General features: G+C 40.2%; 1 protein-coding gene across 1 annotated transcript in view; it reads right to left on the bottom strand.

The window, feature by feature from the left end:
- The window catches only part of LOC102215143 (receptor-type tyrosine-protein phosphatase gamma-like), a 146,095-nt gene that overhangs the window by 18,605 nt on the left and 114,090 nt on the right, over positions 1–13,400 (bottom strand). The window contains exons 11-12 of the mRNA XM_013915622.1: positions 12,442–12,470; positions 11,559–12,318 (exon numbers count right to left, since the gene is read on the bottom strand). Coding sequence (XP_013771076.1) covers positions 11,559–12,318; positions 12,442–12,470 — 789 coding nt within the window. The remainder of the gene's footprint in view (positions 1–11,558; positions 12,319–12,441; positions 12,471–13,400) is intronic.

Below are 13,400 nucleotides of genomic sequence, written 5' to 3'. Positions count from 1 at the left end.
CGTAGTTTGAAATGGGATTGACTTATGTATAAGAGTAATGACTCCTCTGGCATGTCTAGTAAAAGAAGAGAAATATACCTGACCCTGCCATCTTTTGGTTAATAAATGTATCTCTGATGCAGTAAGATGAGATTCCTGTAGGAAAATAATGCTAGAGTTAAAATGTTTTAGTCGGTTTAATACTTGTTTCAGTTTAGCTAACTTCCGTATCCCCCTAACGTTCCAGGTTGCAATGTTAACGTTCAAAATGTTTTCTTTAGTTGTCCTCTCCATAAAATATTGTCAGCCTGTTCACTTAAATAAACAAAGTAAAGGAAAAATTGAAGAAGCAGGTTTGCACATACATTCACACACTCACACATACCAGATAAAGGACTTGTAAACAATTTCTGATTGAACATTTGCATTTCCTTGTTGGAAATGTCTCCCCCCTCCCTTGAACAAATTATTTGGAGGGCGTTAATCCACATCACTGAGGAGTAACTAGTCAACGTGACCTCTCCAAAACCCCATAAATCAGACAGAGTACACTAACCATATAATGATACTGATTTTTCCCCCATAATAAAGTAAAGTTTACCCTTGGTAGGACAAAACAAAACAAAAAAAAAGACTTAGTTGAGGTTCAGTTGTTAATATACAACCCAAAAACGATTGCAATCAAACTTAGAACGAATATGCGCTTAAAAACGCCCAGTTATGGTAACATAAATCCCACATAAATTCGAGCTCAAAATTATATCTGTCTCTTATCAGTGACTCAATTACTGGTCGGTCATCCGAACCGTCTCCGCAGACAGATCCTGTGCAAATGTAATCTTGGCCCCATCATGTGTAATTTGTTGTTTTCTTGCTTCCCGATATACCAGTTCCTTCTCTCGGAATTTTAAGAAACGAATAAGCACCGCTCTGCTCTGGTTTGGTTTCCCGGAGGCAAGCGTGCGATGCACTCGCTCCAGTGTGAATGACTTGTCGGGCGCTAGCCCCAGCCACTTGGGTAGCATGATGTTAATAAAGTCGAAGAGTGATTGTTGCCCCTCTGCTCCCTCTTTTATGCTGAAGATGCGCAGGTTCTTTCGTTGTCCGCGGTTTTCCAAATCATCTGTTTTGGCTTCAAGAAGTGCGATTCGTTTGATAGCCGAGTTCAGTGACGTTTCTGTTTTCTCAAGTGTGCTTTCAACTTCGGCAATGCGGGCTTCGGCCTCTTCGATATGGGCCCCCTGGTTCAATATGTTTTGCTTTACCTCCGAGACTTTACCCTCCAGTGCAGTCACTGCGCTCGCCATCCCAGTCAGTCTTATATCGATGCTGTCCAACTTGGCTCCGAAATCCGACCGGAGTGATTTGAGTTCATCCAAAACTTCGGCTATGCTAGCCATGTTAGCATCTGTGTCGGACGTTGATGGTATAGCGCCTGTCTTGCGTCTTCGGGTAAAGATGTCACACTGTTTCACAGATGAAGCTTTTGACATGTCAGTGCCGTATATTCCAGACCACACTAACAGCATATACAAGGGTTTTTTATAGAAAGTTTGTACACTGTCTAGGAGCGACCCCGCTAAGCTGCCATCTTAATGCTTGGCCACGTGACCCCCCTCACAAAAGACATTTTTAATGTTAATCATGCAGGCCATTTAACATATTTAATATTAAGTACAATTTTGATTACGTTCAGTTTACAATATTAAGTAAATGGAACAAAATTTTAGATCAACTGACCATCTATATTCAGTTACATTGACCAAGCATGTCAGTGTTATTTACTCAATTTTTTCATGTTTGTGTAACAACTACAATTATTGATTTCAACTTAATATGTTTAAGCTTTAGTTATTCAATTGATCAAGTATATTGAACAGATTTGACTAGTTTCCAACCTACTCAATATTTTTAAGTGTAAAAGTGTTGCCTCAAAATTTTCAAGTAAATGCCAGTTTCAGTTTTTAAAGTGTAGTAAATATGAGAAGGAAGCTGTTGCTTTGAGTTGCTGGTTGACAGTAATTCATTTTCCATAAAAATTAGAAATGGTTCATGTCAATATAAATGAGCATACTTAGAAATGGGATCAAATATCCCCCGCTGTATCTTTAAAAAACTGAGCCGATCGCTTTACTCAAATGACTGGTTCTGAAAATCTTAGAAAATTATTTGGAGGTGCCCTCACCATTAATCAGTGCATGAGGATATTTTGAAGCTTGAAATGGAAATGTACCTTTATGAAAAGTATGTAGCAGATAAACAGCATGCAAATTACATGCTCTGATTTTTTGGGCACATTTTGTAAATCTCTCAGATTACACCTTTTAGACACACAATGTCTTTAAAGACTTCTGGCCTCATAAGATTGATCATCTTGGGCACTTGATAGACCTTGATGGCGCCGTTGTAAGGCAGACAGGGTTGTAAGGGCACACAGCGTACCAGCTGACAATGTTCACACATATACACACACATACAGTCATAGTTCTTGTTTAGTACTTTGTACAATATTATGAAAATGGCCAAAAAAGTCTGATAAGTAACAATTTCTCTTCCACTGGTCCGTCCCCTAAAAAGCAGCACTATCAAAAACTTTTAATCGCAGAAACCTTTTTCAAGGGACCAAAAAGGTCTTTGAGATTATTACTGAGTGCACAGATTCCACTGTATCCTGCAAAACCATGAAAAAATTTAAAAGAATAATTACATTTTTTTTTTTAAATCACAAAATAAAACAAACAAACAAACAACAAAAAAACTACAAACACGTGACCAATCAGAATTGTCTGAAACTGAAAGTGTCTCCACAGGAAAGTTCATGAACTAGTACCATTACTGCTGCAAGGAACCTTTTAGCTGTACTGTCAAATATGTAAGTGTAGTAATAAGCATAAGGATGTCATGTTTAACCTGAATGTCACAAACATTAATGATCAAGTCAAAATGCGATGTATTTTGTGTGCAGACTGATTTTGTTTGTTTCATTGTTTTACTTCAATGTTTCAACACAGGAAATGAAAATGAGCAGAGTAGACAACAAAGCCACAATAGCTACATGTTGTGTGATCCAGCCACTTTGTCACTTTTTTGTGGTTGAGATAATGTAGTGCTTTTAAATATAGCTGCTCTTTATATGTTCACTGAAACACATCCAACAATATAAATGGCCAGTGTGCTCTACAGGCTTTCTTTGAATTAGCTGGCCTTACAGAGCCTTAACCAGTTTGAGATAATTACTTTTTCTCTTAATGAAGCACTGTGCATGTACAACAGAGTTTTTCAAAAGAGAGCTTAATAATGGATTTCCTCAAAATTAATAATAATAATGGATTGGATTTATATAGCGCTTTTCAAGGCACCCAAAGTGCTTTACAATGCACTATTCATTCACTCTCGCATTCACACACTGGTTGAGGCAAGCTACGGTTGCCCTGGGGCAGACTGGCAGAAGAGAGGCTGCCATATCGCGCCATCGGCCCCTCTGGCCAACACCAGTAGGCAGTAGGGTAAAGTGTCTTGCCCAAGGACACAACGACCAGGACAGAGAGCCCAGGGATCAAGCCGGTGACCTGCCGGTTACAGATGCGCTTCCCAACCCCCTGAGCCACGGTTGCCAGCAACCATAATCAATTGTGTTCCAGGGGCCAGAGCAGGTGACAAGCAACACTCACGTTTGATAAAGGTCCATGAGAGTGATACAAGTGACTGTGGTGTGCTTTGGGTCTGTGTGTTAAGCTCCAAGAAAAATAAAAATCGAATCAAATTGAATTCTGTGCTGAAGAGTCCATTTGCTATTGAGTGCATTGACTTAGTTCTTGATTAGTGCCTTGTGCTTCTCAGAGAGCGTTTCAGCATCTGGAATAGTATCCTATAAAACTGCTCCACTTGCCCATTCCTTTGGGGATGGTAGAGAATAGTCCTGGATCCAGCAACTCCACAGTAGTTTTTCAGTTGTACAAACAACATGTTTTCAAATTCAACACCGTGTTTATGATGTATTCATGCTGTCATTAAGGATTTTGATTGCAGCTGTATAACCTGTTTTGGAAGTTGTAGCATACACCTGAAGTGTGTAAAACAGTGACAACAAGGATGTATTCATAACTGTCTTGCATTTGTTGTGGTGTAGGAAATCACTTGATAGAAGTCTCAGTGGTTAAGTAGTGACAATATTAGTCAGTGGTGCACTGCTGTAATGAGATGGATCTTGAGTTTTATGCAGACAGACCGTCTTTATTACATAATCATCTACTTCTCGTTGCATATACGGCCAGTAGAACTGGTAGAACCGATAACATTCATTTCAACACCTTGATGGCCCCATTCATCATGTATCTCCTTTAGTTTTGTACTTTCGTGTTTTTCTGGTAAGACCAGCTGTTTTTGGTTGGCTGTTTCTTTGTGCAAGAAGATTCTCATCCATCTTCAATTTGTTGTCTTAGATATTACCTGTGAGTTGAAGTGCTTTAGTTCTGAACTTGATGGTTTTTCTTGTGTTAGGTTACACCAAATCAGATCACTTCTTTGGTCCTGGTTGATCTGGCTTTTTGTCAGTGGTATGATGGAAACATCTGTGGCCATGGCTGCACAGTTAACTGAGACCATGGACACGACACACTGGATTCATTCTTTCCACTGTCTGTGTAGCTGCTCCAATCACATTACATGTAATTTCCTCCATGAACCCTTTCATCGTGTCTACACCATGCTGGAAAGACTGTCTACAACCACATTTTCCTTCACATTTTAATCGTGAAGTGGAAATCTGCCAGTTCTGCTACCCATCGTCACCCTGTTGTATTCAGTTTGGCATGTAGGTAAGTCGATAATTATTGATGTACACTGTGAAGAATGTTGCATAATAGAGGTAATTGCAGAATTTTTCTGTGATCACCCATTTGAGAGCTAGAAACTCTGAACGCAAATGGTAATTCTTCTCAACTGCAGTTAAAGTACGAGAAATGCAAGAAACTGCACAAAGCAACATTTCACGATGAATGGCTCTGAAAATTTTGGAAAGCCTATAACAGGAGGCTGAGTTAAACAGTCTATCAACTGCTCTACCACTGACTGGTGCATGTCACTACACTAAATATGTGTACTTGAAGGGACAACTACTGTTGTTTTATTTTATCTGCCACTTTAATCTTTTGTTTCGCTGGGTCTCAATGTCTGCAGGTCCACTGAGCAGGTCATACAGAGAATTGGCGATTCCATCAAAATCCTATATTGTTTGTAATAACTGAACAGTCCCAACATTGCTCTTAATTCACCAACAGTACCTGGCTGTTTGTCTTTCAAAGCAGTCATAGCAGTGCTATCTGTGGGGTTTATCCTGCTTCCTTCTGCTGACACAATCCCGCCAAGTTACCTTGCTTCTGCTCTAAACAGATTGCACTTCCTTGCTTTTAGTTTGATTCCATTCTCCCTAACTCTTTGCAGCACTGTCGTGACATCCTACAGACTACCAGAGAGGAGTATGATGAGGTGGATTTTTCCATCGACCCTTGAGCTCAGAAGTCCTGCAGGTAGTTTTTCATCTCCTGATACAAGGGCTTTGGTACAGAGAGATAAGTCGGTGTCACTCGCTCGTTATCTTTCATGGAAGTGTTCGTTTGCAAGTTCTCAGCACATCCTTTGTCGTTGTCAGACCTAAAGAATGATTGTGATTCTTCTCTTAACATCTGATTAACAACTTGATAGGTGGATCCTAGTGTTCAATGGTAGATGTGCCTGGGCATAATGGACTGATGCAGTAGGTATCCAGTCAGTTTTCAATATATTAGCAGGATATATTGATCCAACAGACCGCAAAGTTTCCATAACATTCCTATTTGGCACTACGATGTCATGGTTCGTGGGATTTTGTAAACAATATTTGGTGTCATACTAGCCTTTACTGATAAAAGGGTATCGCAGAACTTCCTTCAGTCCTTCAGGCCACTGTGGGTTCTCATGAATGGTAAATGGACTGATTCTTATATAGCACTTTTCTACTCTCCCTACTCTCATGAGACTTGAAGATCAGAATGCTATCTTGTTTGAAAGGTGCTTGGTGCGTTGAAACCTGCACAAAATGCTCACATCTCCCACACTTGAAGCAGTGCTGACAATATTCGTAACATTCTTTCACACACGAAAAGCATCTAGAGTGGTGGCATGGTGCTGGAAAATATTTCTGTGGTGCAAATCTTTGTTGAAACTGTGCTGTTCCCCTCACATGCTAATAATAAAACAGCATGAATTTTCTTTCGCCTTAATGGGGAAAAGCAGTTGGGTTGCAGGCACTGTTCCCTCTAAGCTGAGCGTGTGAGCAATCGTGCACGGCTGACACAGTCTCCGTGCACAGAAAATCAGTGAAATAAAATAAATACATGTATTTACTTTCATTCCAATTCAGGCTGGATTTTTTTTGTGTGTGCAGCGCAGATTTTCTGTGTGGGGAGACCATGTCAGCAGTGTGCGATTGCTCACGCGCTGAGCTTAGGTGTTGTCTTTAGAATGGCTTCTCTGATTTTGGAAACTTAGAATAGAATTAGAATAGAATAGAATTAAACTTTATTGTCATTGCACATGTCACAGGTACAGGGCAACAAAATGCAGTTTGCATCTATCCAGAAGTGCTTTAGCCATGATATAGATATATTACACATATATTAGCAATAATATAGATATGCAAGTATATTACAGAATGGGTCTATTATGGTATGTTATAGTGTACACGGTATGAAATATGTTATGAATATTCTATAAGTATAAGTATGTACAGGCTGTAGTGAGTACAGGCTATGTACAGGATATAAATATGAAAAACTATACAGAAATCTGAGATATACAGCTATACAGAAATGTGAACTATGCAAGTTATAAACAGTTGTAGGATTAAAGATTATCGTATGTACAGAATGATTATTTACACAGAACTATACAGTAGTGCAGTTAAGATAAGTGAGATATGTGGATAATTTCTACAGTGGTTACATAAAGTGCTGGTGGTTGTGAGTGGTGGTTCAGCCCATTTTGTTATTGTGTGTATGAGGGTACAGTTGTCCATTGTGTGTGTGTGTGTGTGGGTGGTTGTGGGTGTGTGTATGTTCAGTCCATCTGACCCAGTTTAACGTGGGTCAGATGTCAGGAGGCAGAGTTCAGGAGTCTGACAGCTGTGGGGAAGAAGCTGTTCCGGTACCTGGTGGTCTTAGTCCGGAGGCTCCTGTAGCGCCTCCCAGAGGGCAGGAGGGTGAAGAGTCCATGTGATGGGTGACTGGGGTCTTTGATGATTTTCCCAGCCCTTTTCAGACACCGCTTCCTGTAGATGTCCTTTATGGCAGGAAGTGGTGCTCCGGCGACCCTCTGCAACGCCGTCCGGTCCGAGGCAGAGCAGTTCCCGTACCAGACTGTTATACAGTTGGTCAGGATGCTCTCGATGGTGCAACAATAGAAGTTCACCAGGATGTCTGAGGACAGGTGGTTCTTCCTCAGAGTCCTCAAGAAGAAGAGGCGCTGGTGAGCCTTCTTGACCAGCTTGGAGCAGTTGGTCGTCCAGGTGAGATCCTCGGAGATGTGGACTCCCAGGAACTTGAAGCTGCTCACACGCTCCACAGCCGTCCCCTTAATGTGGATGGGTGGATGTGGGTCAGCATTCCTCCTGTAGTCCACGATGAGCTCCTTGGTCTTCTCGGTGTTAAGCAGCAGGTTGTTTGTGTCGCACCACTCAGCCAGACGATCCACCTCCTCCCTGTAGGCGGCCTCATCGTTGTCACTGATGAGGCCAATCACCGTGGTGTCATCTGCCCTCAACTCTTTCAGGAGTACCATGTCAGCGCACATTTCTTTTATTTGCTCTTTCTTTGACCGTGTTTCTCTTTTCCACTGGAGAATCACTGGTCTAGACAGTATTTACAGTAGGTACTCATGATGAAGCTGCATGTTTCTTTTCGTCCTGTCTCTCCTTTCCATTCGCAACTGCAATATTCACCTTCTCTGACAACAGCTCATTTGAAGTATTTGTTTGTCAGGACAGTATGCATGAAAAGACTCTGGACTAGAGCTGGATCATATTTTAGACTTGATTTAACTTCCTGAGAAGCAAACAGGATTTTCTGCCTCAATTCTGTTGTCTTGATCAAGAAATTTTAGGGAGTCTCTTTACTATTCTAACTCTAAGAGGAGAGTTGTTTGTATAACTCTGTGGCACTTTTCTCACAGTTTCAAAGGTCACTGTTGGTAGAACACTACGCCGCCATGGTCTCATATCATGCATTGCATGGAAGGTTCCCCTGCTCAGGTCATCACATGTCCAGGCCCGTCTTAAGTTTGCCAGTGACCATCTGTATGATCCAGAGGAGGCGTGGGAGAAAGTCATGTGGTCAGACGGGACCAAAATAGAACTTGCTGGTTTAAACTTAATTCGTTGTGTTTTGAGGAGAAAGAAGGAGGAGTTGTATCCCAAGAACATTATCCTTACTGTGAAGCATGGGGGTGGAAACATCATACTTTGGGGGTACTTTTCTTTGAAGGAGACAGGACCACTGCACTGTATTAAGGAAAGGATGAATGAGGCCATGTATTGTGAGATTTTGAGCAACAATCTTCCCTCAGTCAGAGCATTGAAGATGGGTTGTGGTTGGGTCTTCCAACATGACAATGACCCGAAGCACACAGCCAGGATAACCAAGGAGTGGCTCTGTAAGATGCATATCCAGGTTCTGGAGTGGCCTAGCCAGTCTACAAACCTAAATCCAATAGAAAATCTTTGGAGGGAGCTGAAACTCTGTGTTGCTCAGGGACAGCCCCGAAACCTGACAGATCTAGAGGAGATCTTTATGGAGAAGTGGGCCAAAATCCCTCCTGCAGTGTGTCCACACCTGGTCAAGAACTACATGAAACATTGACCTCTGTAATTGTAAACAAAGGTTTCTGTACCAAATACTAACATTGGCTTTTCTCAGGTGTTCAAATACTTATGTGCAACAGTGCTATACAAATAAATTCTTTAAAAATCATACAATGTGATTTCCTGAATTGTTTTTAAAATGCCGTCTCTCACAGTGGGAATACAATGTGAATTTTAGGCTTCTCCATAATTTGTAAAAGGGAGAACTTGCAAAATTGCAGGGTGTTCAAATACTTATGTTCCTCACTGTAACTCCTTAACTGCAGGTCTGGTACTGAGCCCATTTTCAATTTGCCTTTCAAGACTGGAAAATGTGAACCTGTCTTTTTGCTCAGGCTCTACTATTTGGCCTCATTTATTATAATTGTTGTGCTACATAGAGCCGTTCGGTGGTGTTGGAACAATACCTTAAGCTGGGGATTCATGCCATTCTTCATTAAGCAATGCATTTTGTCCTCTTTTTCGTGTAGAAGCAGTCTTAATTTCTCTACTGCCCTCTCCATTTGTATATTGCTTATATGTCCTTCTGGACATCAAGAAGGTGTGACATACCTTCATGCGGTTGAAGCTCTGCATGTTCAAGTTGCTTTAAATGTGAGACTAACTGACTGTGTATTTTATTAATCACATAGTTTTTTTCCTGAGATTTGAAGTATATCACATAATTTAATCAGCTGCTCTTCCGTCAGTTGATACAGTGTTTCTTTCATTTTCAGCTGTAGCTTCTCTACTTCAGACTCCAGAGGAGTTAGCACAGGAATTGAAATGAGTGTTTATTAGACTTGAAAGATTTTTGCTGCCTCCTAGTGATTACTGTTTACTTCAGGATACAAACGCCAATGTCAGTCTAGTAACATCTCTGCTGCTTTGCAGTGCTCCTTTCTGATGCCTGGGTCATCTGGCTTTTTCTTACAGCTCAGGCGTGGTCCTCAAGGCAAATATCCTAGTGGTGCTTCCAAATGTTGTGCCCTTAAACAGGGGAAATAGTAAGGGGCAATGAATGAGACACTGACAGCAGCTCTTGCCTTCACCTGACTGTATTGAGTATCAGCTACAAAAGATACAACCAAATCCACATTTTCTCTGCATGGATACATCAGTCTCAGGACCATAGTTTCCAAACTAAGTATTTCTTCTTTGCTGTTTCAACATTCAACAAGTGTCTTCTTAACACACATATTTTACCTGACACATTCAATGACTTTCCACAGTAATGAAATAATACTTTGAGTATGTATGGCTCTCATGGTTAACTAAAATACAAATCATGGCAGAATAATCATCATACAATATGGCAGGATGATAGCTAAAGCTAGCTATAGCTAGCAACAGAGTTAGCCTACATTTTACTCCTTCTCACATCTGTCATTTGTCTAATCTCTACATTGTTATGTGTAACACTGTTTTTCCACTTTCACTGTGGTACTAACTTTCACTGACCATTAGAACAAGTGGACTGAAAGCTGTGCAGTAAAAAGTATGCAGTGCATTTATATTACATTATTACAACAGTATTACATATTTATTCATGTAACTCAGTATTTTCTCAGCATGTTCTTTTTTTGACTCTTGTATAATGTTAAATGTTTGTCATTTAAATGTCCTTCTAAAAAGTCAAAGTCTGTTTCGCTTCTTCCCTTCAGCCAGTTGTCCCATATAACTGGATTTTTAATAACTTACTACAGTTAAACCAGGACGAAACACAACTATTAGGGCTAAAGCTAAAGGTCAGAAATTTCTTATAAATTGTTTCTGGAGAGTGTTACAAATTGTTACTTCAGCATTATCAGTGATGCTGACCTCACTTTCCAGGACCATATCTACAATATATAGAACAGTTTTTATCTAAGAAAATTGGAAATGTTAGCACCTTTACCAAAGAAATCTCCCCATGTTGTCATTTGGCCGTACTACTGTCCTGGGTTTTAGTTAAAAATAAAATATCATGAGATTATACCTATGCTCAGATGATTACTGCTTTAGCCTTCAAAAGGACATATGAAGCAGGTCATGCTTTGCAATTTGATTAACAAGTCGCTAATCCATGAAAATGTAGTATCCCTGAGATCCTTCCTTTGTTTGTGACACATTTCAAAACATCAAAATGTAGATGGTCAAAATGCTCAACTTCAGCCCTCACAGCAGGAGCTCATTAACATACGGGTAACACAGAGGCCACACACACACTCATATATATATATATAGAGAGAGAGAGAGAGAGAGAGAGAGAGGGATAGAGATCGAGTCTAGTTAAGGCGTAGTCACTTGTAAACTTTTGTAAACCTAGCTAGCCTGGGACCTCCATCTTTGACATTCATTGTCCAATATATCCACTATCCTTCTTCTCCACAAGTCTAAATGATAAATTCCCCCTCCAAAATAAAGCAAAAATGGTCAACACACTAATACTCATTTTCAAATAAATACTCAAAATTTTTGTTATAACCAGCTAGTCTATGAAGGAGCTGGACCTTAGAGCCATCCCCACAAACAGTACACAGAAGCCCACAATGTGTTAAATAGCAGCAGGCAACACAAGTTGTAACATGTTTCATAACAAGTAATCTCATGACTAATGTAAAGGGAGATATTAATAGAACAAACAGAATCTGCTCTTCCGCAAATAGGCGAAACAGCTAATATTCTTATAACCACTGGTTTGTACATGACCACCTTGTTGACTTACCGGTGTGGTAGGAGAAAGGCCTGTGCTTTTCATCCCTCATTATGCGGTGCCTAAGTGTCACTGTCAGGTCCTCCTGGATGGGGACTGCTGCTGTTTGATTGGCTGATTCTGCGGTAAGACTTGGGTAAGAGTGAAGTGGATTGTAAGTATTTGCTTTTAGTTGGTCTTTTCGAACAGGCGGTGGTTTAGTAGGCTCTTTTTCAGTCTGTTCCTTCTCCCGTGCACCACAGTAAGGCATCTTACCAAATAAATGCTTTGCTGCTATGTTGCTATCCTTCCTCTTTGCCCTGCTTAAACCTCCCGATCCTTTCCTCTCCTTGTCTTTTTTCTCTTCTTCTTCCTTCTCATCATCCGTATCCTCGCCTTCCCTCTCTCTGTCCTCTCCTTGACCTTTGCAGTTTTCTCTGTCCTCACTCCCAGCTTCATTATTATCCTTAACTGCTGCACTGACAACAGCAGGCGTTTCTTTCATCTGCTCACTGGCTTTGGTAGCCTGGTGGTGAGAGGTGGGATTGTGGTTGGGTGCTCTGCTTGGCCAAATGTAGCTGGGAAAAGAGGAAATGACACCACCACTGAAGCCCAGGCCAGCCAGTAAAGTGCTGGTCACCACAGATGCCACAGTTGCTTGACTACCACTGGAGGATGGACCAATGCCTGTTGCCATAGAGACAAATGAGAAGGGGATACCAGATGAAGTCCAAGTTGATGAGCCAGAGGAAATGGGAGCCATATCAGCCGAGGAGGCTGGAGACAGTGTTGGCTGAGAAAGGAAAAAAATGTAGTTAATACAAAGACGCATTGTCAGTCATCCCATGAACTCACTGAGCTTTGACATTATAATGAAGAAAATTACAACTAATGTAAACTGTGAGATTTCACTCACCTTGTTTGTTCCATTTATTTGTTTTACATCTTTTTATCTTATACAGAGTAGAAACTGTTAATTCTCAAATACAACCATATACATCGGAGTATTACGTTGTATCATAATAATGAGAGTGCACAGCATGAGCATCATGTGCAACAAAGATTATGACAGGACATCTCTGTGTGGAAAAAAATGAAGTTTACGATCTGCTTGTAAAACATGATGGCAGGGTTTTAGTATGTCAATAATAATATCATGAATCCTTTTCGGGTAACACACATTACAGATATTACATACCTGTCTGACATACATTTACCTGATTATAAGTTAAATTATTTGATTATATATGCAAAATCTGAACAAGATTAAAGGGTCAGACTGAGCTTTAAAACTAGAAAACGTCAAAATATGTTTCAATTTTTAAGGGTCATTAGAAATGGGCAAAGATTTAAAAACCTTTGAAGAAAAAAAAACTGACATTAGAACTTTGAGGCCTTAAGGTGTCATATATTAAAATGACGTGAGATCAGTCACATGAAAAACAGAACATTAACACTGTTAACCTCTTAATCGCTTTCATCAAGAATTCTTTGATTCGTGTGAAATGTGAAATTTATCTGAACTATGGTCAATAATTTACCAGTGACTAGTTACAGACATCAATGAATTCTAGGTGAATTCATACCCTTTTAAATGATTGTATGGAATGAAGCAAGAAAGAGAGAATGCAGTTAGAGTTTGGTCGTTTCTGAAAATTTGGTTGCATAAATAAACTAAAATAAAATCTCTTCATCCATATGCATATGAACTTGATTTTTCCTGACTCTAATGCTTATTGAGACACTGATGTTCATATGAGAGAGGCTCACACAGAATCAAAAGTCAATACAGGGAGTGCAGAATTATTAGTAAAGTTGTATTTTTGAGGAATAATGTTATTATTGAACAACAACCATGTTCCCAATGAACCCAAA

The sequence above is a fragment of the Pundamilia nyererei genome, unplaced genomic scaffold (assembly GCF_000239375.1).
Source record: "Pundamilia nyererei isolate P.nyererei 1_Seehausen unplaced genomic scaffold, PunNye1.0 scaffold00333, whole genome shotgun sequence".
Lineage (NCBI taxonomy): Eukaryota > Metazoa > Chordata > Actinopteri > Cichliformes > Cichlidae > Pundamilia > Pundamilia nyererei.
The sequence above is the reverse complement of the archived record's forward strand: the minus strand, read 5'-3'. Positions and strand labels throughout refer to the sequence as shown.